Source organism: Colletotrichum destructivum, chromosome 7 (assembly GCF_034447905.1).
Source record: "Colletotrichum destructivum chromosome 7, complete sequence".
Classification (NCBI taxonomy): Eukaryota; Fungi; Ascomycota; class Sordariomycetes; order Glomerellales; family Glomerellaceae; genus Colletotrichum; species Colletotrichum destructivum.
Window position 1 is genome coordinate 3,992,001 of NC_085902.1, and position 25,541 is coordinate 4,017,541.

The 25,541-nt window shown below is 50.5% G+C and overlaps 9 protein-coding genes across 9 annotated transcripts; 2 read left to right on the forward strand and 7 right to left on the reverse strand.

The window, feature by feature from the left end:
* Nucleotides 1–3,259: 3,259 nt before the first annotated feature.
* Nucleotides 3,260–4,328, reverse strand: CDEST_11790 (Putative S-adenosyl-L-methionine-dependent methyltransferase superfamily). Its single transcript, XM_062927946.1, has one exon. It carries the CDS (start codon nt 4,150–4,152, stop codon nt 3,340–3,342), a length of 813 nt encoding a protein of 270 aa, XP_062783997.1. The 5' UTR covers nt 4,153–4,328; the 3' UTR covers nt 3,260–3,339.
* A 1,045-nt stretch (nt 4,329–5,373) lies between these two features.
* CDEST_11791 (Putative metallo-beta-lactamase, ribonuclease Z/Hydroxyacylglutathione hydrolase) lies at nt 5,374–6,483 on the reverse strand (the record flags this gene model as incomplete). The annotated part of the gene is made up of 3 exons (XM_062927947.1): nt 5,374–6,292; nt 6,346–6,422; nt 6,475–6,483. 3 exons carry the CDS (start codon nt 6,481–6,483, stop codon nt 5,374–5,376), a joined length of 1,005 nt encoding a protein of 334 aa, XP_062783998.1.
* A 1,968-nt stretch (nt 6,484–8,451) lies between these two features.
* Nucleotides 8,452–9,456, reverse strand: CDEST_11792 (uncharacterized protein; the record flags this gene model as incomplete). Its single annotated transcript, XM_062927948.1, has 1 exon — nt 8,452–9,456. The coding sequence occupies one exon, from the start codon at nt 9,454–9,456 to the stop codon at nt 8,452–8,454; it is 1,005 nt and encodes a 334-aa protein (XP_062783999.1).
* A 782-nt stretch (nt 9,457–10,238) lies between these two features.
* Nucleotides 10,239–11,601, forward strand: CDEST_11793 (Putative aliphatic aldoxime/phenylacetaldoxime dehydratase). The gene has a single exon (XM_062927949.1). The coding sequence runs from the start codon at nt 10,294–10,296 to the stop codon at nt 11,377–11,379; it is 1,086 nt and encodes a 361-aa protein (XP_062784000.1). The 5' UTR covers nt 10,239–10,293; the 3' UTR covers nt 11,380–11,601.
* Nucleotides 11,602–11,834: 233 nt separating this feature from the next.
* Nucleotides 11,835–13,816, reverse strand: CDEST_11794 (uncharacterized protein; the record flags this gene model as incomplete). Its single annotated transcript, XM_062927950.1, has 2 exons — nt 11,835–13,167; nt 13,230–13,816. The coding sequence occupies 2 exons, from the start codon at nt 13,814–13,816 to the stop codon at nt 11,835–11,837; spliced, it is 1,920 nt and encodes a 639-aa protein (XP_062784001.1).
* A 975-nt stretch (nt 13,817–14,791) lies between these two features.
* CDEST_11795 (uncharacterized protein) lies at nt 14,792–15,785 on the reverse strand. Its single transcript, XM_062927951.1, has one exon. It carries the CDS (start codon nt 15,573–15,575, stop codon nt 14,793–14,795), a length of 783 nt encoding a protein of 260 aa, XP_062784002.1. The 5' UTR covers nt 15,576–15,785; the 3' UTR covers nt 14,792.
* Nucleotides 15,786–16,158: 373 nt separating this feature from the next.
* On the reverse strand, nt 16,159–18,357 carry CDEST_11796 (Putative major facilitator, sugar transporter, major facilitator superfamily). The gene is made up of 5 exons (XM_062927952.1): nt 18,092–18,357; nt 17,202–18,021; nt 17,127–17,135; nt 16,757–17,053; nt 16,159–16,563 (listed from the first exon to the last, which is right to left on the reverse strand). Exons 1-5 carry the CDS (start codon nt 18,258–18,260, stop codon nt 16,242–16,244), a joined length of 1,617 nt encoding a protein of 538 aa, XP_062784003.1. The 5' UTR covers nt 18,261–18,357; the 3' UTR covers nt 16,159–16,241.
* A 1,438-nt stretch (nt 18,358–19,795) lies between these two features.
* On the forward strand, nt 19,796–20,368 carry CDEST_11797 (Putative NUDIX hydrolase domain-containing protein; the record flags this gene model as incomplete). Its single annotated transcript, XM_062927953.1, has 1 exon — nt 19,796–20,368. The coding sequence occupies one exon, from the start codon at nt 19,796–19,798 to the stop codon at nt 20,366–20,368; it is 573 nt and encodes a 190-aa protein (XP_062784004.1).
* A 277-nt stretch (nt 20,369–20,645) lies between these two features.
* Nucleotides 20,646–22,822, reverse strand: CDEST_11798 (Putative major facilitator superfamily, MFS transporter superfamily). The gene is made up of 5 exons (XM_062927954.1): nt 22,542–22,822; nt 22,271–22,488; nt 21,555–22,203; nt 21,382–21,504; nt 20,646–21,319 (listed from the first exon to the last, which is right to left on the reverse strand). The coding sequence occupies exons 1-5, from the start codon at nt 22,751–22,753 to the stop codon at nt 20,764–20,766; spliced, it is 1,758 nt and encodes a 585-aa protein (XP_062784005.1). The 5' UTR covers nt 22,754–22,822; the 3' UTR covers nt 20,646–20,763.
* Nucleotides 22,823–25,541: the final 2,719 nt, after the last annotated feature.

Below are 25,541 nucleotides of genomic sequence, written 5' to 3' on the forward strand. Positions count from 1 at the left end.
ATGCAATTCGATGGAAAGTGTTACATGTCGGTCTCTTGGCGCCATGTGCCCAGCTCGGACACAAAAGCCCAACCGATAGGCAACCCCCAGAAGAAGCTTCCGCCTCTGACGCTGGTTGTGACGCATTTCCACCGTCCGTCTGCCCAGGTTGTTGCAATGCACCGCCACCCTCATTTCATGTTATAATAGGGTTGCGCCACAAGCAATTTCCCCTGCTTCGAGTCGCCAGGGAACCGACCAGTCTCAATCTCTGAATTGCGACATATCACCGATGATGTATTCGTACGTTGCCTTCTTGTACCCATTCTTTGTCGGCGCCGCCGCTTCATATCTGGTTGCCTCTATCCATGCCTTGACAACAACCAACCAACCAACTCACTGGGTACGCATAAGGGTAATCGTGCTTGTGAATCAAATCGTCTCGAAATACTGTGCAACATGCCGGCTTGGTCATTGTCCCTCTATTTTGCAACTGTGTTCAATTGGATACAATTGTAATTCGCGCAGACGGATAGTCAGTCTGACAGGTCCATTCTACATCCTATCTCTCACCAATTACTCGTGGGATCAACGAGCGCAGGTTCTTCGTACCGACAAATCAGCCAATAGGTGCTGCAGCCCAGGACCTACTCAGCCCACATTCCGAAAGAACACTCGCTTCAACTCTCGTTATAGCATAGAATGGAAAGCTTGGCCGGGAATGATGCAGTGCAAGAAATACGTGTCCGCTATGGAAACACCATCGAGTGTGCGAACTACCAGCATCTACTCTTTAGGGAGCGGAGGAACCCACCTCCGGCACAGCCTTCCTCTCAACTAGACGGAAGAACCCTCCCCCTCCTCCTCTTCGTCAAGGCTCTCGCACAAGAATCTCAATGGCCTTCAGTGTCGGTCTCGCAGTCCGACACTGAGTACAGAGCACGCCATTAGGGGTCAAAGCAGTACAAAGCCGAATGTAGCACTGCAAGATTATTCTCTTAATCCCCGTAGTTTGGGCATCACTTCAGTTGACTTGTCTACCGGGCTATTTCGTCACCCTCAACTAACCCCGTACACAATATAGAGCCTGTAACAAAGAATGCGTGGCAATATGAGGACCATATCACACCCGGTGTCGAACTTTTCCCCTTCTAGTGTCTTGCCCGTTGTCACCCCCCCTCATCCCCAGCGCCAATCAAAGTTCCTAGTATCCATCTGCAAGCCAAGCCTACGAGCACTGTCTTGCTTCGTGTCCAATCCCCATCCGCCACGCATGCGACAAGAGCATCCCGCCACACGTCTGCAGTTGTATCAACTCATGTACCATGCCTTCTTCCAATACACTGGGTACTTGGGATCCTTTTTTTACCGCTCAGCGTAGTCTTTACAGAGACCTGCTCTTTACTGCTAGCTCGGGGCGATATATTGCCCTGATTCGCCCTCTTCTTCTGTGTACCAAGCCATGAGCGAGAGCCAACACGCTTTCGACCGCCTGTCAAGTCATAGCGATTTATGCAACAAGGACTGTGACAGCAATGCGCCCGCAAACTATTGCCCTTCCGAGGAGTTACGGTACTGTTCGAACGCGAGCTGATGTCTCTGGCGAATAGTGCACCTGGTAATTTTTTATCAAAGTTTATCGAAGTTCCTCAATGGCAAATGCCTACAAGACTTCGTAAATGACGAGCACCAACCATGTGGGGCTCCCGACTGAGTTACGTTAGAACAAAAGTGTACACAATGTAGTAGCTTTTCCCGTTACAATCTGGCAAGGTTTTCTCACGCTCAACCCGGCAGTTGACCAGAGCACAATCGCGACAGGTTGCCCGTGAAAGTCTCAAAGTTGGGGAGGATCATCGAATAGAATGATGCCCAAGCACCTTCGGGGCTCGGAGGCATCAGGCCCCGGCGGGATGTCGGGGGGTTCCGGGCCCGGTGGAGCTCTCCGCTCGGTCGGCCAACCAAGTACCAAATTCACTAGTTGTAGATCATCGGTCAGTCGAGCAGCCTTTCGGCTGGCTTTACAACCCGACGGGCGGATCCAGTCCTAATGCCAAGCCTCGTCAAGTGGGGGACCCCCCAGTAATTCATCGACATTATTCTGTCCGAGTTAGTAATCAGGGTTACAGGCTGAGTCTACAGGTACCTGTTGATTTTCCCCCCTGCTTACCCTTGTCGATTCGCAACGACTTGTACGAAATGTCCGCAACTATGACCAATTGCTGAGACAAGCATCAGGAGCGCGTGTGCGTATGCATGCTTTGCTCTTGTACATAGTACTACGATGTACTACCGTATATTTGAGATTTGCCTTCCGGGCTGGTTTTCCCTTTTCTATGTTCTTTTTAGCCTTTCCTTTCTCCCTCCACATCAATTTAGCTCCCCGGTGCCGCAACCCATGGCACCCATGCTTTTCGGTATCGGTTTCCAGGGAAGAGCAATAGTGTACTTGCACGGCGGTACGTTGCTCCAATCTGTACCTACTTAGGGCATTGCTCCCTGGGTGTTTGCGTTACTGATTCGTCCGTGTTGCAACTGTTGTATGAACCCTTGCTCCTTGACAGGTCTTCGTGCTTTTAGGGTCATGCTGGACAGCCAACCATACAAACGAGTTGGGCTCCGGTGATGCCACTGTCACCGTCGTTTAGATACTGCTGTATCATGTGTGTCCCCTGTTCAAGCATGAGGTTCTTCGCCAATCATCCCAAGTCCAAATTCCCTGTTCCCAGTGCCTGCACGCTTCATGGTACTTCAGTCCGCCCACTACTCGTTCAAGTCTACATCGTATTGACGGAGATCGGGGGGACCGGCCATCTTTGACAAGGTTAGAAAGTGAGCCGTTACTCTACTCGGATTCTATACGCACAGATCAAGGCATACCCTTACCTATTTGAGGTAACAATCGCTGCCGCCTTGTCTTTATTTACAGATCCCCACGGAGAATGTGGGCCGTGCTTAGATTCTAGTGCCCAGGAGGGAGTCGAACGCCGTTTCAGTCAATCTGTGCGGCAGCGTGCCTTAGTATCACAACCATGCCGTACATCGTGGACATCCGATGATAGACAAAGCCTCGAATGCGCATGAATAATGACGGGAAAAAGTCTCCGAGCTGTTTTCGATCATACTTCCTAGTTTGGCCTTGCTTTTATGTATGCAAGCAAATACTACATGGGTCCATGGGGTCGCTCAGACTTTAACATCACCGATGCGAACGTTGGGACGCAGCGACGGCTTCAGATTGGTCTCCAGTAATGAAACACTGTGTTCAGGAAGCCTCCGCAATGAACTTTTTGCTGACGGGATTATAGTCCGCCACCCAGGCCTCTTGAAAGAGTGAAAGACGGGGCGTAGTACAGACGATCATTTCTTTTGACAGGTAATCCTTGCTCCCCCGACCTGTCCCCCGGTAAACACCTCGTCCACGGCATCGTAGAAAGTCGTCAGGTCAGCATCCACTTCGGGATCCTTTTTGAACTCTTCCGCACGGCGATGCACAAACTCCGCCCATGTGTTTGACATGTCCACCCAGTTGAGGACTTGAAAACCAGCTTTCTCAAGCTCTTCCATGTACTGGCACTTGTCCGGCAAGCGAGGGCACGAAACCGAAGCTCTCAGTACCTCGACGGTCTTGGCGTCCAGGGGTTTGAGCGCGAAAAAGTCTTCAATGTAAAGCTTCCCACCGGCCTCCAGGGTATCGTACGCCTTTTTAAAAAGGTTTTCGCGCTCTGGTATGTGCAGGATGCAGAGGAACGAGACGATATGGTTCAGTGGCGCGCCCATCAGGCCAGGATCAAGGTCGAGAAAATTGCCGTTGATGGACGTCGCCCCGCCGCCAGCGCCGGATCTCTCGTTGATGGTTTGCGCAATCTCATGAATGTCCCGCTGTAGTTCAATTCCGGTAATTGTAACCCCGAAATGTCGGTGCAGATATCTGCCCGTGCCGCCGAAGCCGGACCCGAGATCGAGCACCCTCTCGCCGGCCTTGAGCCCCAGTTCTTTGGCGGCGTTCTCAACTGCCGCGTCGCCCAGGTAATGCATGCAGTCGAACGACATGGTATCCTCCGCTGTCCAATCCGGCTTGTTCCTTAAGCTTTCCAGGATCCGGTGAACTCGGTTCAGCTTGTAGAGATTCATGTCGGGGACACCGGAGACTGCATTGCTGGATGAGGGCATGGTCGAATGGCTACAAAAAGGAACCGATTGGTGGATGCGCTGCTTTCGGGGACCTCGGTGTCGGTCTCATTTGACTATCCGTAGTTGAACTCGGGTAGCCAATATGGTGAAAAGGGGTAAAGAAACTTCAGCTTCAAGAGCCTGTAAGCGTTCGTTTCGGCAGATTGAAAGTAGCTAGGGGCCACGATTCAACAAATGAAGAGCAAGATCAACTGCTAGTTTTGCTGCTTTTTATGCCGAGGAGATGATGGGTTACTCTTCGTGGAACCGTCACACTACCCCTCCCGTATTACACCAGCGACGTCACCCGATTCTTTGGTGGAACACTATTCCAGGTTGCACGTCCCTTGGAGCATAAGGTTTGGTTTTAGACACATACTACACCCGTCCACAAACCTGAAAGTGACATGAGACGCCTAATTTAGCCTTTGCGATCTCCTTGACGAAAATAACTCACTGCTATCTTGGTCATCACATAAAACTATGTCATTATTGGCTACGCAGCTCGTGTCGGCGCAGGGCTGTGTGCATGACTGATCTCCATCTTTGATCTGTACGTGTTTGATATTCGTGATTCCTAGAGCCACAGCCCTTCAAGACTGTGTATTATCTGCCTCCAAACAACTCGTGAATAACTTGTTGTCTCGAGAGTGGAAGGAAAATACAGAGAGGGATCTGAACGTCTTAGTTACCGTGCGGTCAAAAACTCTTTGCCTTGACAGGAGGATAATATTATTAGCTTTGGTTCTGAGCTACCTCGAGCCTCATCGTAGCCTTCCTCAGCATTCGGCCTCCTAATGGAAGGTGGGCGTCTCTTTGATGCCGGGCTAATCGCAACAATGGCTGCTAGCGTAAGATTCTGATTTTCACGCGACTTAAGAATCAGGATAGTTGAAACAAAAGCTGAATCCGGTTGAAATGGGCGTGGCGTGATGAAATTGATAGCTCGGCTTCGTCCATGATGTCGTGTTGAAGTACGTATTAAAGCACTAGCACCGATTCAACAGAATAGCCACATGCCCATACTTCCTCTAAACACTACTCACCGTATACAGACTGTGTTCAAACAGACTCAACTCAAAGACCATGACAAGGGATCATTCAAGGATAGAAACTTCACTAAGTCATGGTCACAATCTTACACGTCCTGGCCTAGGACGGTGTTCAAACTGTTCCAGCCTAGAACATCCAAACATGACGGCTCGAATACTCAAGCATTCATCAGTCCCTGTTCCCTCTTCCCCGAGTCCTTTGAATCGAGTTTGCGTTGCTTTTGTGCACCTCCTCGTACTGACTGAAGTATATCAGTTCGCCGCTGGCTACATCAGCTGCAACAACTTGAGAAAGAGGCTGAGTCCAGGCAGCTGGCTGAGGCACATCTTCTGTCATGGCCTCGATATACCGCAGTGTGGCGTTTATGAATGTTGCGTTGTAGCCACCCGTAGCAATCCGGTTGGGTTCCCCATGAGCCGGTAAAATCTTTGAAATAGGAAACGTCGTCATGCGTTGAAGCTCTTTCTGATGTGTGGGCAGGCTTCTGGCGTCAGCGATGAAAGTTGCCGTGTCTTCAAGAGTGTCACCAGCGAACAACAGCTGCTTCGAAGGAATCCACAGTACAGTTCCATCAGGGGTGTGGATTTGAAAGTTGTGTAGTTCGATGCTCAGGTTTCCAACTTTCATAGCCCTTGTGCCGGTGTAGAGATCGGTTGGAGGAACGGCCTGAATTGGAGGGTCATCGGCAGCAAGACTCTGCGTATTCTTCTCCACCGTCTGTGCCGTCTTGTCGTTTCCCACGATCGTGGCGCCTCCTTTAGCGAAAACATCGGTTCCCGCAATGTGGTCATTGTGGAAGTGGCTGATTACCAAAGACATCTTGACGACTCCCTGGCTCTGGACATGGCGCATTACGGCGCCAGCATGATCCGGTGTGATGTGAGAGTCAAAGATGATAGCCTCATTTCCATCAATGATTGAGTACGTCGAGACACCGAGAGTGAAAGCTCCATCGTCGAGCCAGTTGGGCTGATCCGAATGGAATCGCTCTCCTGTGCGACCGTCATAGTACGCAAATATGCCTGGGTAGGGATTCAAGATCCTGAGGCTTTGTAGCGGATCTCCTCCTCTGGCTCTTTTCTTGACACTGCGCACTTGTTAGGACTTGCATTTTTCTGACGCTGTTCCATTGTTACCTACCCTGTAGTGTCGCTCGAAATGTGCGACCCAGAAAGTCCACAAGCAATCGTCAGAGCAGAGCAGCTGAGCACGATAGCCTTTCACATATTAGCCCAGCTGTCCCGTTGACTCCAAAAAGGATTTATTTACGAGCAACATTGCAGCACGCTTATCTGAAGCGGCTCGCCCCAGTAGATAGATGTCGAAGGCTGCGTCGGACTCGGAATCCGTAGTAACGTCATACACTCCAACCTGTCTCGGAAGGCTTCTACTATTTCGGCGGATTTTGGTAAACTTGGTACGCTAATGTACTGTGAGCTCGGCATCAACGAAGAATACATTGTAGTGTTCACCTTCTGTCCTTTATGTGCGGACTTTGGTTTTGCATAATCGTGAAACGATTTGAAACGCCGATCAACCCTGACTGGTGATGTTTCATCTGATGATTCTGACAAACATTGGAAAAGGCTTGAGCTTAACGATTAACAACCCCTCGGACGCCTGCTTCTCAGTAGGCTGACAGAAACCAACAGTCAATACGGACAGCCGTCTTTAGCGAAATCAAGAGCATTGCATTCAGAAAATCACGTGCAGAACGGATTGGGCAAGACGCAAAACAAAAGTTTTCTAGACATTTTTAGTCTGATCGCGAGGTTCTTTCTCTTCATAGCCTCTAACTACCTCCAAGTATTGTGCTTACCGTCAAAGTTTGATTGAGAATACGGCTGGTCGATGGTCGTCATACTTCCAGAAGCAATGGTTTGGTATACATCTAAAGCTGGCTGTGGTGTAAATGCTGGATATATGACCAGAGAGAAATACAGGAGGATGCGGAAGCAGAATGGTCACCTTCAAGTCAACGTGATAATTCCATAAGCTTACATCATCATTTTCCCTTACCATGACATTCATTCGACATGAAAGTTGAATTAGGGAGCTGAGAAATAAGCTGTCGACTCGCTCCAGAGTTGCGGTGGTCGAATCAAAGCACAATACTCTTGAGCTTTGTGAGTCCATGATTGACACTCAAGACAGTCGGTCTGCCTTTCCAACAGGTAAATACAGCTAGTACGAACATCGTGGTGATAATGCTAGCACAACCCGCTTAAGAACGCCCAAATTGACTTTCATTTATAGATTCAGCCTTAGGTAGGCTAGATTATCTCACTAACGTCGCGCACCCACTTATGGGCACCCCCCCCATCTGGGCACCCCACTTACCACCTATTTACACTAAAAGTGCTACTTTTTATTTTACCCTTTAAAATTTAATTATAGGAGCTATAAAGAAACTAAAATACGCATTTAAAAGCTATTTACCTCTATTATAAGTAAAAAAATAAATAGTAAAGACTTATATTATTATAAGCTTATAATAATTGTAAAAAGAAAATTCTTAAGTTTTATATATAAATCCTACTATCTCTTATTATACTATATATAAGTAAATAAAGTATTTAATAAAAGTTTACTTTATTAAACTAGTATTAGTTTATATTATAGCTACATTAAAGCTTATTTAAACTTAAAAATAGAACTACCTACTAATTTAGTCTATAATTAATATTTTACTATAGTAAACTTTTACTAGTAAAAAAGTTATTATAGAATCTTTTTACTATTGCTTTATATAATAAGATCTAAAGTGCTTTTATATATATACTATAGCTATATATATTATTATATTAAAGTAGATTAATTATAATTATTTTCTTATAGTAAGTATATTAATATAAAATTTGCTTTAAATTCTATATAAAACTTAATAGTTACACTAATATGCTTATTACTAAGCAAATAGTATATTAAAGTATTTAAATACTATATTTTCTAAAACTTTAAGTAAATCTCTACTTATTAAATACTCTACCTTCTTTATAGCTATTATTACTAGTATTATAATAGTAGGGTAGAAAGTAGCACTTTTAGTGTAAATAGGTGGTAAGTGGGGTGCCCAGATGGGGGGGGTGCCCATAAGTGGGTGCGCGACGTTACAACCAAGTCCGTAAGCATAGGTTCTTTATGTGCTCTACAAATGCAGGTTCCTATGTTTTAGTAATCCTTAGAAACATGACATTCCAATCTTTATAATCTAACCTGTTCGCCTCATTTGACAAGTATCGAATATCAAAGCTCACCCTCACCCTGCCCCGGAGTGCATGGACGAGCCTTTCCCAAGTGGAGCATGCCCTCACTCAGAAAAACAGAAGCCAGTATCATCAAAGCAATAAAGACCACCAGAAACCAGTAAAGTATAATCCACATAACCCAACATTTCCAAAATGGTACCGGTATCATTCTTCGCCACGATGAAGACAAGGCCGTCTCAGAATCACTGTCATTCCATCCTCCGCCTCGGAGAGAGGCGTTTCGATTGCGGTCAGTTGAGTTGCTGGGCATCTGGAAGCCGGAGGCGCCTGGATTCAAACGTCGCCCATGATTTGGACCGTCTCTCAAGTTCGGACGGATGGAAGATGAGACGTCGGAATCGAAGGTTATGGACGGATAAATAGTCCTTGACTCGTCGGTTGTGCCATCGTAGGCCTCGAATTGTTGCCTATCCCCGGTTATATACGCAGCGTTGTGCAGGTCTATGAACCCGTGCGTGAGATCAAGACCTATGCTTACGTCCATAGTTTCCACAAGGTTTCCCTCCACTTCTTCATCAGTTCGAATATCTGCAGTGAGTGGACTTACACAATCTTCCAGGTCCGCGCGAGCCTGTTGAGTACTGTACCGTCTCTGAGCAAGCTCCTCTTCGGTCAGAGGTTCCGACTCGTCTGAACTGATTTCGTAAATGGCATTCTCACAACCGCAAAGCTCAAATCTATGTCGCGGTCTCTTACCTGGATGGTGCAGCGCCCAATGAAGATAATCGTGATGCCCGGCGTCTCCAGAATGCTGCAAATCATCCCGTGACTTGCATACCTTTGCCAAGCCCGGAGGTGAATGCTCCTGAATAGCGTGCTTTGGTAATTCTCTCTTTGCGGACTCGAGAGACATGATTGGAGTCTTGTATACTTTCACCAGATGCGGCTTGCAGGCGGCGAAGCTGTGGGACTCCCTGAGAGCCGTCCTGATGTCAAGCTTGAGCGCTGGGCCGCGGCGGACAGGGTTTGTGCAGGGCGTCATGGTGAGTTTGCTGTTGGAACGTTAGGTTTCAAGCTTGATTCTCGAGTGGAATATTCTCCTATTTTGAACCTGAGGTTGAATTATATGACGAGAAGAGTTTGCTGTGGAAAGTTATTTGTGGGATTCCAGTTGTATTCTTATGGCACTAGAAGAAAACCTAGTAGCTCAGAGACATGAGCAACTTAAATAAGCCATTTCCAAAAAGTAGACAAGCCCTTTGTTACTGGAGATTGTAACAACGTGCTGCTGCGTTGCCCGAAAACTAAGGACTATTGTGTTTGACTTGTCCTGCGTATCAGGGTTCGCATCCCATTGCTTCCCTTTCATGAACACGACCATTGTGCCTCTTTGGCGATGCTGAAAAGTGAAGAAAAGAAACACAGACATCGTATCGCTTAGCATGCTAATTTGGCAGTGGAGGCAGTTACTCGACATTGCTGTTAACCGTTTTAACTTGATGAGTTTCTTGGTAAATGTAATTCGCAAATTCTACCTTGGCTACATAATAGAACATTGAAGGAAACCACTGCTTATCAATGCAAACCAGCGTCATTCCTCTATTCTGCGATCCTTCACATTCCCAAGAGCAGTTGTTAAGCGATGTGAAACTTGCTCTGCTATTGGCCCACCTCGATTTAACCTGTCAGGAAAACTTGTTCGGATCCAGAATTGAACTCCGAAGATTCAATGGACAACCCCATGTAAACCTTACTAAACATTTGTCCATTGAACAGGCATCGACCAACCAGATCATTCTCTTCGGCATTTAAACCAGGCAAAAGCAAAGTAATTTTTCAATGGCAGTATCGACGTTCAAAAGTAGCATCGTGGGAAATCATGTCTTTTGAACCACGAACTTATCCTCTCCGGCGACCCGACGGTCACCGACCACCCGTGCCGCGTTGGCACCTTGTTCTCGGGGATGTGAAAAGCGTTGTCACAGCATACATAGGCGTGCAGCCTCATTCCTGTGACAGCAGCACTGTTCAGGCCGTGGGAGAAGCAACCGCGGCGATTGAGGCATGGCTCACTGGAGACGAAGACAGCAGGCCTCTAGCAAGTGAGCGTTTCAAACATCTGGATGGCGAAGATGCTCCGGAGGCAAGAATCTGGGTCTGCTACTGGGATGATCCTGAACAGGGCAAAATCGGGCTACAAAAGCTTGATCTCGCTTCCATATTCGCCCATCTGGTACCGGAGAATCAACGTCGCATCGGACTGTGGAGCGAAAGCTTTGCGACACCCATAACTCGCCTTGAAACGAATTATTCCGGCCTCGACTACCTCCCGGGCCTGGCGAGATTGCCAGGCGCGAGTACCCAAGAGCACACCCTCTCGGCATACTGGGGTGCAGCTAGGGATAGGATTCCATCATCAGCTCACGATCTGTTCAAAAAAGACGACGCAGCGGAGCGCACAACAGTTGAAGCTCATCCCAAAGGACTGGGACAGCACCTGGTCGGGACCAACTACGACAACATGGTACACATTCGCTCCGGGCAGTTTTGGGAGAACTGTGGTATAGAAGAGACGGAATCCTATGAGAAACACCTTGAACCAACACTGAAAACCGGTTTAACCTATCTCTGGGAGAACCGAAAGGATGGTGGCGCCATGGGGCTGCGTTTTCTCGGCAATACGGATGCCATGGGTCATGTAAGAAAGGAGACTTGCGGCGCTGGGTTTTTTACCGACTTAAATTCCCTGGAAGAATGGTCAAGAAGGCACCGCTCTCATCTTGCCATCTATCTCGGGGCTATCAAGCACGCAAAGACTTTCGGGGATTCACGGAAGTTCCGTACATGGCATGAGGTTTCTGTGCTGAAACGGGGAGAAGCTGCATTTGAGTATATCAACTGCCTACCCACGACAGGCGTGGTCAGATTTGTTCCGTTGGACGTGGTGTATGACCTTTGTTGCTGAACAGATGGGCGACTCCGGGAAAATCCGTGTTCTGGGCCAAGTTCGAAATATAGAATTTCCTACATTCCTTGTATTGCCTGAGTATTTGTTTTACGCGTATACGAATATTTTCTCCATGCTGAGTGCAGCCATGAAGAATGGCAGCTGTACTGGAACCAAGCACTCGACATGGACGCAGTCATCAATTCTGTAGTCTTTGCTCCCGACACTGGTTTTGACGACAATGGCGGCGATGCTGGAAGCAGGAGAGGTGACCCCTTTGTTCATATTCTTCAGTCAGTACTTGACCTGCTTGTTCAACGCAAACGACTTGTAAGCCAGCCAGAAGCCCCTCTGAGAACTTTACAGCGGCTTTTGAGTCTTCGCAGGTCAGCCCTCACACCGCCGGCCACTCCGCAATCGAAAGAACCGCACGTGCGATAAAAAACTTCTTTGCATTACCCCCAAAGTGAACACTAGATATCATCGTACTTGGACAGCCTCAAGAGCCCTCCTTCATCCTCATCCAATTGTACCTTGACTGTCTTCGCCTCTTTCTGCTGCTCTCTCAAGCCACCCAGATCTTCCAACCTCTCTCTCGCGCTTCTATCCAGCCCATGCACCAAAGTTGCCAGCACGCTGCTCTTCCACAAGCTTGCCTTATGTCGGTATGTTTGGTAGATTGAAGCACACAAGAAGAGGACTGTGAGCAGAACGGTGAAAAGAGGGAGTGTCAGGAAACTCCATTCCACGTGAATGTAGCTTTCAACAGTATGCGCCACCCCGGTGACCTTGGTACCATTGAAACTTCGGAAGCTCACCGTTACGCTAGTTGCAAGGTCGTTCATGAGCATGTCTATGCCGGCGGGATACTCGTAGTAGTTCCAGTAGAATGCCTGGACAATGTCGGTATCAAAGAAGGTTTCACCACTTGAGATGCCGACAGTGAGGTTGACAATGACGTTGTCTGGCGTGGTGATGTTCTTGTTGATTACCTCCTGGTTCCGAGAAGCCGATCCGTTGCGGAACAGGTCTGAAAACCACGACCGCATGCCCATCATGACCTTCATGTTGATCGGGTACAACTTTTTCGTTTTTTCTCCAGAGATGTAGATTGGTTCGAGGGACTCCTGTGTCGCCGTGGCTACAGTGTCATTTGTCTCGACATGAAGTATCTTTTCCTTCAGTTCGCCGTTGACAACCGAGGAGCTCAGAGTCTGGACGCAGGCTTGGAGGGTGCACTGACGAGCCCACGGTGCGAGTTCGCCTGCGATTCCGCCTTGATTCTCGGTCCCCATGAACACGAGCTTCATAATGGTTGAATAGGACATGTCGCCGAGACCCTGTGGGAAGATCGGGGTCATGCTGAAGACGTCGGCATGCGTCTTGAGCTTGGCGCCGACAGGGATAGACCAGCCGCACTCCGTCATGTCGCCTTCGGGGTTTGAGCCATCTTCACAAGCGCGAATCATGAACTCGGACAGGTCCACGCAGGTATTGCAGACGCCGAGAGTCTCAAAAGGTTCCCATGTGCAGTTTCCGGTCTGGCAGTTGACAGGCAGACTCAGCCATGGCTTGCCGTTCTCGGCAAACAGGCCATTGTAGACAGCAGCTTTGAATGGAAGAATCGGGATGAACCCTTCCGATGCGCTTTGGCTACTCAGGGCGATCAAGTATTCCTGGGCTCGGAGGTTTGTTGCTCCCGCGGTGGAGTTGGTTGTCCGAGCATGAAATGTTGCAATTTGTTGGGCGAAAGGGCTGAAAGCCAGCGTCGAGATAGCAACGAAGGCCCCAAAAGAGCCTAAGAATCTATGTGGGGGATACGAAGTTAGAGGCGAGAATTGCAAAGGTGGTCGTAGAATCCAACTCACCCTCCCCTAAGCTTGACGAGCATCATCAGGGCTCCCCATGTGCCTCGGCTGGCATCATCGAACACTTCCATGTCGGAAAGAGGTTCGCGGCGCATTTTGAAATGAATCCATTTCAGCTGGCTAATCCCGCTGGAAAGCACAACGGCCATCGTGGCGGTGGCCACGGTAGCCAGCAAGGCGATGACGGCATTGATGGTGATCTGGAAACGCCATGATGCCAGCGGCTTGCCATCGTATGCCGCAAGAACACCAACGATTGCGGCCGCAGCAAGAACAGCGACGCAAAGACTGACAATTTCAAACGTCCAGGAACCAGATGGAGAAAACCTTTCCGATTTGATGTGCGTCCTCTCCGACATTCTGCTCCAACGCGAGGGAACAGAGAAGCGGGATTCGCCGTGATTGCTCAAGGCAGGCTCGCTTGGTGGAACATCCTCGGCGGAGATAACAGCAGATTGATAGGCTTTATAAGATCCCAGGCTCTGCCTGTTGTCGGGCCTTTGGATGAATGGGCTGTTGGGTTGGCTAACATAGACGGTGTCACTCGAGCTTGTGCTCAGGTTGTGTGAGTGTTGCCTGTGCGACATGTTTGTTCGTCGGACCGCGATATAGGTCACGGCTTTCCAGGGTTCAGTTCATGAATGACAATGTCGAAACGGGGAAAACAAAAGCAAGCGAGCGGGGAGTTGCATGATGGCAGCGCAGGGTTGGAGGCCGGGGAGCCTCAAGTAGTAGCATAGGGCCAAGAAAGCTTGACATTTCTTGGTGCTAGCCTGGCTAGCCATCCACCATCCGTCGTGATGCGGAAGCCTGTTGATAGTGCTTACGGCTTAACTGCGTGCTGCACGGTGCGTACATGGATGGAACTCTGGAAAGGGAGGGGTGTGACGAATGCCGTTGTATTATTCGACTCAGTACGTGCGAACATGGACAGCCGTGCTACATAATTGGCCATCCATCACGACTGAAGGTGTGATATACCGGAAGTGGTAATGATCCGGTGGCATATGCGGGGGCTGAGCTCGAACATTCGACCCTTGCGCAAGGTTGTCGATGGCTGGGAACCTGTCATTTCTACGCGTATGCCTTCATCAGAGCGGTGATTGCCACTCCGGTACTTCTCCCGCATCCTTCTCAGCCGTCCGCAGGATCTCCCTGAGGTCCAGATCCGTGTCAGCTCGCAGTCCATGCAAATAGAGCCCATGGCTCAGTTCTGAGATGGTGTTATGATGTGCTGCAGCGTGAGATACCAAGTAAGGACACCAAGCTCGCCACCTGCGCGACGTGACCAGTACGTGACTTCCAATGCGGCAAAGCAGTGCGATACGATTTGAACACCGCCGGTGTCGTGTAACCTCGTGCGCACGGCGGCGGCCTCTCCGCCCCCTCACCCAGAGAGGGGATAAAATTCATCAGGCTGCGAATCGGGCAGGTCGTGATGCCCGTTACATTCGACTGGCCACTCTTCGTCAAGTCATTGGCGCGTCTCTGTCTGCTTTCCTCCCCCTCTTTCTGTTCCCCGCCTCCCTTCCTCTCGCATGATGATAACGCCGTCCACTGCCTTTATGCCAGAATCGCCACTGCTGCAAGAAGGCCAGCAAAGAGCGCAATTGGAGACGCAGGCTGTCGGGAGTTGTGGGAAGCGGCTCCCTTGGACGACCCGGTAGCGGCGGCGTACCCCAGGGCGCTGTAGACGCTGGTCGCTTGGTCGTCGCTGACGGTGGCAGAACAAGGCTGCGCGTCGTGAGTGACGGATGCGGTGACGGCGCAGACGCTGGTGGCCTCGGAGTTGTACGTCGTTGTGGAAGCGTAGCTCATGCTGCCGATGGCGGTCGGGCAGGTCTTTGTAAAGGTCGGCTCCTTTCCGTCGCTCTCAACGACGAAGTCGAAGCTGCCGTTGGCGATGCGAGGGTTCAGGTTGTACTCGCTGTAGGCGGGCTGCTCGGTGAACTCGCATTGGGCGCCCATGCCAAAGACCCAGGCAAAGGTGTAGTCGCCAGGAGCCAGGTGGCCGGTTCTTCCGACCTCGAGATGGGGCCCGTTGCCGAAAGTGCTCTCGTTTCCGATGGAGGCGCCCATGATGCCGTGGGCGGCGGTGCGCATGTACGAGTTTTTGTTCCTCGAATAGATGTCCCAGACGAAGTTGTAGCCGTACTTGTAGGCGACGTCGGGGTTCTGGACGTTGAGAAGCACGGGATAGCCGTTGGCGGTTTCGCCGTACTTCCCATCATCACGAGGGAAGACGAGGTCAAGCTCGAGGGCCTCGGCAGGCAGCTGGGCGCGTGCGAGCTGAGAGCACGAGGCCAGCAGAGTGGCAGCGAGCCAGGAGATGCGATGAGACAGCATAATGAGTGAATGGGTGTGCTGGTTAATAATTGAAAGGAGTGTAACGTTGAAAGTGTTCGCGATCGGCGGATCAGCAGTCAACTAGGCCTGTACGGTAACGAATGTGAGTTGATGTAGGTTTTTTTTGGTTGTTTTTTTTTGCCCCCAAAAAACAACGCTGATCTGGAGAACATCGTGGAGAACAGGATACTTTAAAGAAAATTGTGGACGCCCCTTGGGAGTTGCCGGGACTCTGTGCTGTGTGCGTGTGTATGTGTGTGTGTTTGCCTGTTATCTCTTGTCAAGGCTTGGCTCGAGTCCCCCCCCCGTCAGGATCATACCTAATTTCCGATCAAGACTGACCCTGGCCCACTGCGTCTTTTTTTTTGCTATATCCCAAACGTCGCTAATCATCGTCTCTGCATTAGTCCCATGTCATTTCGGCCGGGTTTCGACATCGAGCCAACCGAAATGCGCAAAGGAGACCAGTCCACCAATGGCTCTCAAAGGCGACACAGGGCATCTTGTGCTCAATCCGCGCTGGTAGTGTGCTTCATTTAAGCTTCTTGCAACAAAAACCCTATGGTTTTCAGATTGGGTTTTCAGAAAACTCGTCACATTCATTAAAGATTACACCTTTGGTACCCACCGTCGCTTGCCACCTATCCCATCCATCCATCCCCCCCTTTATGCCTCGTCCTCCTGCAACTTCTTCTCCTCTTGGCCCCCGGCGCCGGCTTCACAGACGTACGACTTGAACTTCCTGGCCGGCACGCGGTTGCTGAACATCTCCTGGATCTCCGCGTAGTTGCGGCCCTTCATCTCGGGGAAGTACAAGTACAGCCACGCGCAGATGGGCAAAGACAGGCCAAAGAAGATGAAGCAGATCTTACCCCCCAGGTTGGCCTGATCTGTGTTGAGTAGATACGGCATAACCTGCAATACCAGACAGGACGCTGCAGTCGAGCACATAATGTTGATACTGTATGTTTTTTGCCGAAGTTGAACACTGTTCCCCCCCGTTCAGTTAGCAATGCATTGGTCCTCTCAACCGCGCTGCGGGTTATCGATTGTAAGCCCCACTGCCAGTTGGTCGTTCTGGGATGAGAGTCGTTGACCATGTGCTGTCACCGAAGATAACCCAAGCCCAACCCATTTCTACGGATGCTCAGATAGACTCAACCAAAGTACTTGTGACTTACCTAGCAGTTTCCCCTCCAACAGAGTACGCAACAGCACCCAGCGTCGCCTGGTACATGAAACCCCAGATGACCATAAAAGCTACAGTTGCCGACAGAGAAGCGGGGCTGCCGATGGTGCTGATGCCGCCGATGAGTAGCAGGAGAGCCGTCATGGAGAAGACGCCGCCAACGATCAAGGGGCGTCTTCCATATCGGTCGACGAGGGGCCACGAAGTCATGTTTCCGACGAACTGGATCGCATACGCTGCCTGTCCGATCGCGAGGGGGTTGTTCACGCCGGCCAAACGGAAGTAATACCTGCAAGCTGTTAGTTAGGAGATTCTTGCGTCTATTGCCCCTCATTCGACGGAGCAGAGCTGCGGAGACTGACGTGAGGTATCTGTGAAACACCAGGTTAGTCGACAATTTATTCGGCTTTGTAACAGGCAGTAGACTTTGGACTCACCCTGAAACGAAGTTGACACCAATAGCCTGCTGCGATAGGTAGACCATCACGATGATGAGCGTTCTGCGGCGATTGGTTCCAGTGAAGCAGTCAATCCAGCGGGCTGACTCCTGTTCCTTCTTGGCCTCCTGCTCCTTGGCAATGGCAACTGTAGCAACAGCCATGGCGGCGTCCACGTCGAATTTGGGGCCATTGAATCGCAAGTACGACTTGGCGGCCTCTTCACGGCGGCCTTTGATCAGGAGCCAACTGGGAGACTCGGGTAAAAAGGCCAGACCGCAAAGCAGCAGGCCGGGAGGGATAAGTTGGGTAATCAGGGGAATCCTCCATGACAGATCGTTCTTGTAGTGGTCACTCGCCAACACGGTAGCAGAGTTGAGCCACTGACCAACGGTGATCATAGTGTTGACCAAGACGAGGCAGACACCGCGCATCTTGACCGGCGCGAGCTCCGCCACGAACACGGGGCCCAGTGAGTGGCCCAGACCGAACCCGAAAGTCGCAATGACCTTGCCGCCAAACAGCATCATGACGGTCGTGGCAAAGTATTGGAGAATCGTGCCGCCGCAGCAGATCAAGCAGGCGACGCCGATGGTCTTTTTACGGCCAAAGATGTCGCTGATAAAACCCGTGGCAAAGGCCGAGACGAAGATGCCGATGGTGCCCGCTGCGTTGAGGATCTGCTGGTCTTGGGCGGCGACCTGCCATTTGCCGTTGACTTCGTGGCCGAAACGCTGGGCGAAGGGGGTGACGGCGAGGAGTTTTCCGATAGTCGAGACTTCATAGCCAAAGTTGATGGGCAAAAGATAAATCAACAAGCCTGTCGCGTAATTAAAGTTAGAAAGCATTGGCTTCATAGTGAATGGGCCGATGTCTTCGGATGAACTGACAGAAACCCAGCACACGCTTGTTCTCCCACAGATCACGGAACCCAAGCTTCTCGTTGGAATGCGATTCGGGCAATGCTGCATTGGCCGCGGCGTTAACGTCCTCGAGCTGTTCAGACTGCAGCTTTTCGTCGTGGTGCCGGGCCGTCGACTCGGTCTTGGTATCCGCCATGACGGGCGATTGTCTGACGGAGGCGGAGGAGGGAACGTAAGAGGAATCCCTTTCGAGCTTTGTTTTTCAATGCTGCCTCTCCTTTGAGGTCTCTGCGTCCTACTACAATCACCCCGGAACGGATGGCGGTGGGATCATCCAGAGTCTTATAGTCCGGGGATGGTACATCGGAACCAGAGCATGCGGGTGCCTCTCCGCGATTCCCCATGGGTGCTTAACGAGGACTCCCCAGTTCTCCGCATTATCCACGTGGTGGTGACCAGGCACCCCACTTCGTGATTCAGATGCCATCACCTCACCCAGTTGCTCACCCTGAAGTTGCTGCTTTTGAGCTGGTAAAACGATGCCTGTGGTGAACAGGGGGTAGGCGGAGAGACCAGTGCAGTGCTGGTGCAAGCGCCAGTCCAGTGCTTAGTCCTTCCGTCTGGTGTGCCAATGTTCTACGTAGCAGACGGCAATAATCATGGCATTTCGTTTCGTCAGGCAGAATGTAAGTAAGCTCTAGAGCCCAGAACAAAGCCAACATCTTCAAGATTCATCTGGTGAAGTTTCGCCCCGAATCAGATGTCCCAAACGAAACTGTATGACGACTGAGCTTTCATCTGCCATTCCGAGCTTATGGAGCCCCGTGGAGGAATACAGTGTTTAGGTGGGACCGGGGACCGGAATCCGGAACGCGGAATGGAAACAATTGCCGGATCTGTCCCCGGATCTTCAACTCAACAGGATCGCGAGGGCTAAAGATTACCTGAAAAGGAACATTGCATATTGACTCCCTTCTTACTGGACATGAACGGCCAACCCACCCCCGTCCAGAAAGACCATACCTGTGGTTTGAGGTTGTTCAATATGCGGGTGGAAGAAGGGCCCTCTCCGCAAAGAGGCTGACCCCGGAGTTTACAACTGTAGGCTTATTTCCCCGCCATGCAAGTCTTCCGAGTCAAGCTCCCTATGCCACCCCATCGTACCAAAGGGGCAGTTGTAGCCATTGTCAACCCCCCAGGAAATGCCACCCCATGGTTCAGGTACGGCCGAATCACCCGCCGCCTTGAGGTCGCGCGAGCGGGGTGAGCGGTTAGCTCTGCGTAGCCCCTGGGCGACCAGAAAGAGCATTTCGAAGGGATCTATTCGGTTGTATCTTTGGAAGCTTCCATGATACTGTGCTTCTCATTACCATAGAGACCATTTGCAGTTTTCAGTGCTAGGCATAGCACTTATGTTGTGCTTTCCACTGTTTTGTTTTGTCCTCTGCTGTGTACCTGTGCGACCTCAATAGGAACCACCTTGGCCGTGTACCTTGGTTTGACCGTACCCATTACTTAGCACCTTTGTAGTCAGCGCAGGAATGGAAAGAGAAATTCAGGCGACTGATCCCTTACATCACAGTGGCATAAAGACTTTTCTTGTGTCACTTCTCCTTCCTGCTCTACCTTTTCCCTTCCTCATCTGGCTACCACTCCTTCAGCTACTTGAGATATCACCACCACTCACTTCGAACCCTCGTCTACCGAAGTTGACACATCAAAGAACCGGCCATGGAGTTTCTGTCAATGTCACGCGATGAGGTTCGACTACACGTCTCCTCAAGCGGTTCTCTCCCAGTCGATAAAGTGACGGTTGGTGCCGCTATCTTGCGGCATGGCACTTCAGGTCCTAGCATCCTTCTGCTCAAACGAAACCCCGATGAAAAGTACTACCCAAACGTCTTTGAGATACCAGGAGGCAAGGTGGATGCGACCGATCCTACAGTTCGCGATGCTATTATACGAGAAGTTGCCGAAGAGACGCAATTGACGGTGTTGGACGTCGCAGCGTCGTTATCCCGCATAATGTACACCACCGAGAAGATAGTGAAGTCGCCGATCGGGGAGGATGAAATCATCAAGCGTCGCGCTCTGCAGCTGAACTACGTTGTCACAGTGGAAGGGACAGACTTTCAGGTTAACGAAGAGGAACACTCCATGGGAGTTTGGGCTAGCCGCGATATTCTGGATCAAATACCCATTACTTCGGAGATGGGAGCATTGGTATCAGAGGTTCTGGGCTTGGAAGAAGGTCAGTCTGCCGTGGCCGGCCATGCCTCAGGTGTGGTTGGATGCACTCAATGACTTGATACCCGAGCCTGCTCTCTGGGGATACTTCATCATCCATGATCTAGGACCATGTTTTTTGCCAAGTAACCCGGTTCCGGGTCTCATACGGAACACTTGGTCATTGTGGTGCCTCATCTCTCCGATATTAGAGCATGTCAGCCACGTTGCCCTGGGCACATTATGGAGTGGCTTTGCATGGGCGAAGAGCTGCCATAAATTGTGCTCTCGAGCCATCCGACGAGACGTGCAGGACATCTTTGGAAATTCAACTAAAGTTGAGAGAAATCAGTGTCTTCATCACGAGCAGAGAAGCCTCCGCCTGTTATCATTACAGTATTTGAAGCTACACCGCAAATGCAGCTCATATATCTCTGTTCTACAACAAGCAAGAGAGAACTCAGTACTTTCTTTTAGAACAAGACACCCTTTGTCTGCGTCTTTTCACTCAACTTGTGGTTCTTCATCAACGAAACCCAGATAATCGGCCCAGCCAGTGCCACCAGCGACGCGATGATCATGATCTTCTGCGTCTCGCCGTATGCGAGTACAATTGCATCTCTCTCGGGGGTTCCCCACGCGTAGCTAAGCTGTCTGTTAAGATCGCCGTAGATAAGAAGAGCCTCGCCCTTGAGCTCATCGGGGAGGTAGTTGGCCAGCTTGGATGGCATCAGGTTCGTCCAGATGGCGCCACTGATGGATGATCCAATGGCACCACCGACGCTAGTAATCATAGAAAGAAGAGCGAAGCCAATGGCGACGTCGCGGTGAGGTACAGAGGCCATGACAGCAATCTGCTCGACCATGACAAGGGTGCCACCAGCCAGCGCCCCCAAAACTTCACACATGATGACCAGACCAACGCTGGTGTCGGGCATGCGGAACTTGATCATCAAACCGGTCGAAAGGATCTGGATGGGGACCGCGGCCAAGCCGAGCCATTTGTACCGGTCGGTGTATCGCATGAGACTGATGGCTGTCTGTCAACAACTTTGCTCTGCTGGCGAGGTTGAGAGAGGGACTTTACTTACAGTCCGACGGGAATGGCCCAGGCGCACGACACAATGTTGTAGATATTGGTAATAAAACCGGCTCGAGAAACGCTGAGGTTGTACACAACCTGCAGGTAAGACGAGAATTGGACCTTGTAGCAACTGGAAACGCGGGTTAAAAAGGTCCTTGAGTAGAAATCGGGGCAACCCACTAGAAGCTGATCCACATGTTGCCCCCGAGAAGACAGGCGACGAGGACAGTTCTGTTCTTGAAAAGCTCGAAAGGGACAAAAGACTTGGGCGCGATGTGCTTCTCGTAGAAGGGGAAGGCGATCAAGAGGAGTCCGCCCAAAACAATCATGGCGATGATTTTGGGCTCGCGCCACTGGTGGGCCTGATATCCGGCCAAGCTGAAAGGCAGCAGGAGCAGTGAGAAGCCGGCAACAACAAGGAGCATGCCAGCGACATCAAGCTCAATGGCCCAATATTTGACCGAGTCCCAGAATGTGCGGTTCTCGCGCTTCTTCACGTAGAGACCCTTCTTGACCGCACGGTTCATCTGAACAGTGAAGATAATGATTAGGGGCGCGACAATGGCCGGGATGATGATGGTGAAGGCGCCGTATCCCCATCTCCATGTGCTACCATCCAGAAAAGCCTGGGCGGCAGCAGGCCCGGCAAAGGTGTTCGAGATGTAGGGAGTAGACGTGAAGCCGAATAGAATCATGCGGTTCTTGAGAGTCGAGGTATCGGCCATGAAGATGTTGAGAACGTACCCAACGCCGTTCATACCGGTCCAAAAGAATGTTTGCGCCGCGGCGTAGGTCTCGACGTTCTGGCAAACAGCCATCAAGATTAAAGCTGGATTGGTGCCCCTTCAGTCAAAACGATCGGTAACTGTAAAGGGTGTCGGAAAATCAATACTCACAGATGACGACGAACGACAGCATGATGCAAAGGCCAGTAGTCCGGCCGATGACATCAAGAACACGGGCGAGCGGCAACTTGCTGACACCGCCGACGATGTTCGAGATGATGCCCGTTGCTGCCATAAGGCCGTGAAAGCCGAAGTCACTGACAACATAGGGGACCAGAGAGCTCGAGATCTGCTGTTGAAGAGAATCGACGAAGAACACGACCCAGATCCTATTCGCCGTCAGCTTAGGGCAATCGAATTCGCAACACAAGGAGTTGCGCACAAGATATAAGCGGCGATGAGCCAGGGTTTAGTCCATGTTTGCGTCAGTGCCTCGATCTTTTCGACACCGGCAAGACCGCCGGTGTTGGGGTCGATTTCATCGGGGACTGGCTTTTCGTCAAAGAACTCGGGACCCTTCTCGTCGACACTGCCAGGAATTGGGTTTCCGGAAACAATCTCCGGGGCGCCGGTGGCTTCGTTTGAACGACCCATGTTGCCAAGAGGAAAACGCACAAAGTGACGCTCGAATCCTAGGGGTCTACGTCGGTGAGACAATCGTCTTGGTCGAATAGAGAGAACGAAAAAGCTTCAGGCACGGCACAGCCAGTAGCGATCAGAAAGGTTCTTAAAAGGTCCCCGGCAACCCAGAGTTGCCAAGATATGACCCGCTCGAGGGGTGGAACAGACAATAGTTCAACACGTGACGGTGGATTGTGAGCGATCTTGACCGTAGAAAGTAACCTTGATAGCGTCGGTCGAAGGACAGCGGGTATGGCCTCGGGCGTCTTCGGCCAATCTTCGTATCGACGGATGGCAACATTAGTGGTTCGAAGGATCAAGCCGGTGGGGGTTCTAGATTGATAAGATCGAAATTTTCCATCCTAGTGACTGACGGCTTGCCATTGGAGGATCGCAATCCATGACGGGGGCAAAGTAGCTGATCCCGGGATGTTTGTTGCGCTCGAAGCCGTTTTGCTCCGTTTCGCCGGGTTGTCAAAGTGGGTGTTAACGACCGACCCGTCGGATGGTAAGCCAATGGAAAATGCGGAACGCTGTGAGACGAAGACATTACGCCGTGTCTTCGGGTCAAGCACTTCGAAGTCCGGCCAGCAGTCGAAATCGAGAAGGAGGCGGAGTGGGAAACGCCGTCGAGAAAGGAGCGGTCGAGAGGCCTCGCCCGTCGGAAGCATGCAAAATCCAAGTCTCTCGCAAGGTTCAGGGTTTCCTAGCAACTTGCCACGCCGGAGTGGGACAAATCCGAACGAATGGTTGGACTCCACAGCCACTTGTCAAGACTGTCTCGGTTTGGTCTTGTCTGGTCATGAGATATAAGACAGTCCTTCTGTATTATGGTTGGCTGCAACCATGAAGAAGTGTTTCTCTCCCCTAGAAATTGTTTGCACTTGGAAGCTCGTTTCCAATGTCTCGTTGCTAGCGGTGGAGAACCGGTGAAAGGGACTCAGAGCCGGGCGTATCCGTGAAGGGAACCAGACTTTAACCAGTAAACCCCGCCGACACCATGTCCACCCACACCACTCCATCTTGGTTGCAACACTGTTGCAGAAACCCTAGGCCTATTTCGCTCCGAGGAGCCTATCCACTCTTGAAGATTGAAGATTGATATGGTCCTTGATTCCCTCGCATGGGGCAACCAGAATCCAAAAAGAAACTCAAATCTCGCTTGACCTCTATGGGCCCCAACTAACGGGCTTACTCATCAGCGAAATCATCCTTTAAGCAACTTGAATGTCGTTGCCTTCCAACTTGCCGGCCTTTGAGGTTTTGTCAACCTATCCTGTAAAGCAAAAGCATGGATATAAGGCATTAGTATAAATGTGGTCTTCATATACCCCCCCAAAAGCACCCTAGGAAGGAAGGTCTCTTGCAAGATGGCGCTATTGCTGCGTCACTCGTTCATGGATTTCCTTCGCCTGTGACGCTCGAACGCATGCAAACTTGTGTTGCTTGGGAGCACACGAACTAATTTGAGGACCTACGTCCTACAAAACCAAGCTCGAGGATATCAAATTCACTGGCGAAGACAGATATGTACGGATACAGCCGTCGTAATCCTCTAAGTTCAATCGATGCCCAGCCCAATGTCTACCGAGAGCGAGCGCGTGAGCGGCCTCGACTGTTGGGGCGGCACAAGTGAAGAACTCCACTCTGCGTCAATAGTTTTTACCCAAGGGTCATCTTCCATGATAAATATGATGTTGGTAGGTCAGGCGCAGACATAGTTTACATATCAAACTGTCGGCTAATCTGAGTTTATAATGTCCTTGCTAGCATCGTTAGAGGAGCTGTAAGCCTGTGCTTCATTTGGAGCTCGATAACAAGCATACCTGCTGCTCCAGTCCAAGATAAATGAAGAGTCTTTAAATCTCACGTCAGCCCTATTCTAAAAAGTTCTATATCAAATGAATTGGTCCTTTGAGGCTCTTTGTAGGATAGCAGAAACATAATCGCCGATTCTCAATTGGTCACTTGCGTTAGGAATTGCGCTATAGATATAGCTGTTGCCAGTCATTCTAGGCTCTGCAAGATAACTAGAAGAGTTAGACAAGTACATCTTCCTACGGATACCAGTCAGTCCATAATAGAGTCGTATGCTCTTTCAATCAAGCCAACAGATAAATGGCTGTTGCAAGTGTTACGTAAAAAGGTTTTAATTCAAGACCAGAGACTTTGGCTATTGTTAATTAGTGGCATTGGGATGATGAAAGCATGTCATGCCAAACGCCAATATTCCCACTATTCAACGCCACAGAAACGGAATCGTAGCTTCACGTACGGAGTATGTCCCTCTCGTTCTGTGAAGGACCTTTCCCTCCTCTGGTGATTGTTCATGTCTTCTTTCTTCGAATCTCTGCTGACTCAGCATATAAGCACTGAAGCACGCCATGGGTGCCAAGTTGAGATCATCGAGGCTATCTGACAAACCCTCGTCGTCTCTTATCTAAATAGGCACAGCTACGGCCCAATCCCCATCTGACAGCGGATGTGAGCGGCAGTCACCTCGGCTGTCTAACCCTGTGACTAATGGTCTGGAACTGGGTAACAGCGGAGATGAGGGCAATGCTTCCAATCAGGGCCTTAATGGCGTGCTCTGCGTGTAACGTCACCCATCACCCAACCGCATGGTAGCTCTTTATCTCATAAACCTCGAGCGGGAACTCCTGCACGTTGAATCCAGCATCCAAGACATCTCTGACCTTGTCAAAATCTTGTTCAAGGCATCCTGCGGCCAGCGAGTCAGCTATCGCGAGAGACCACTGCT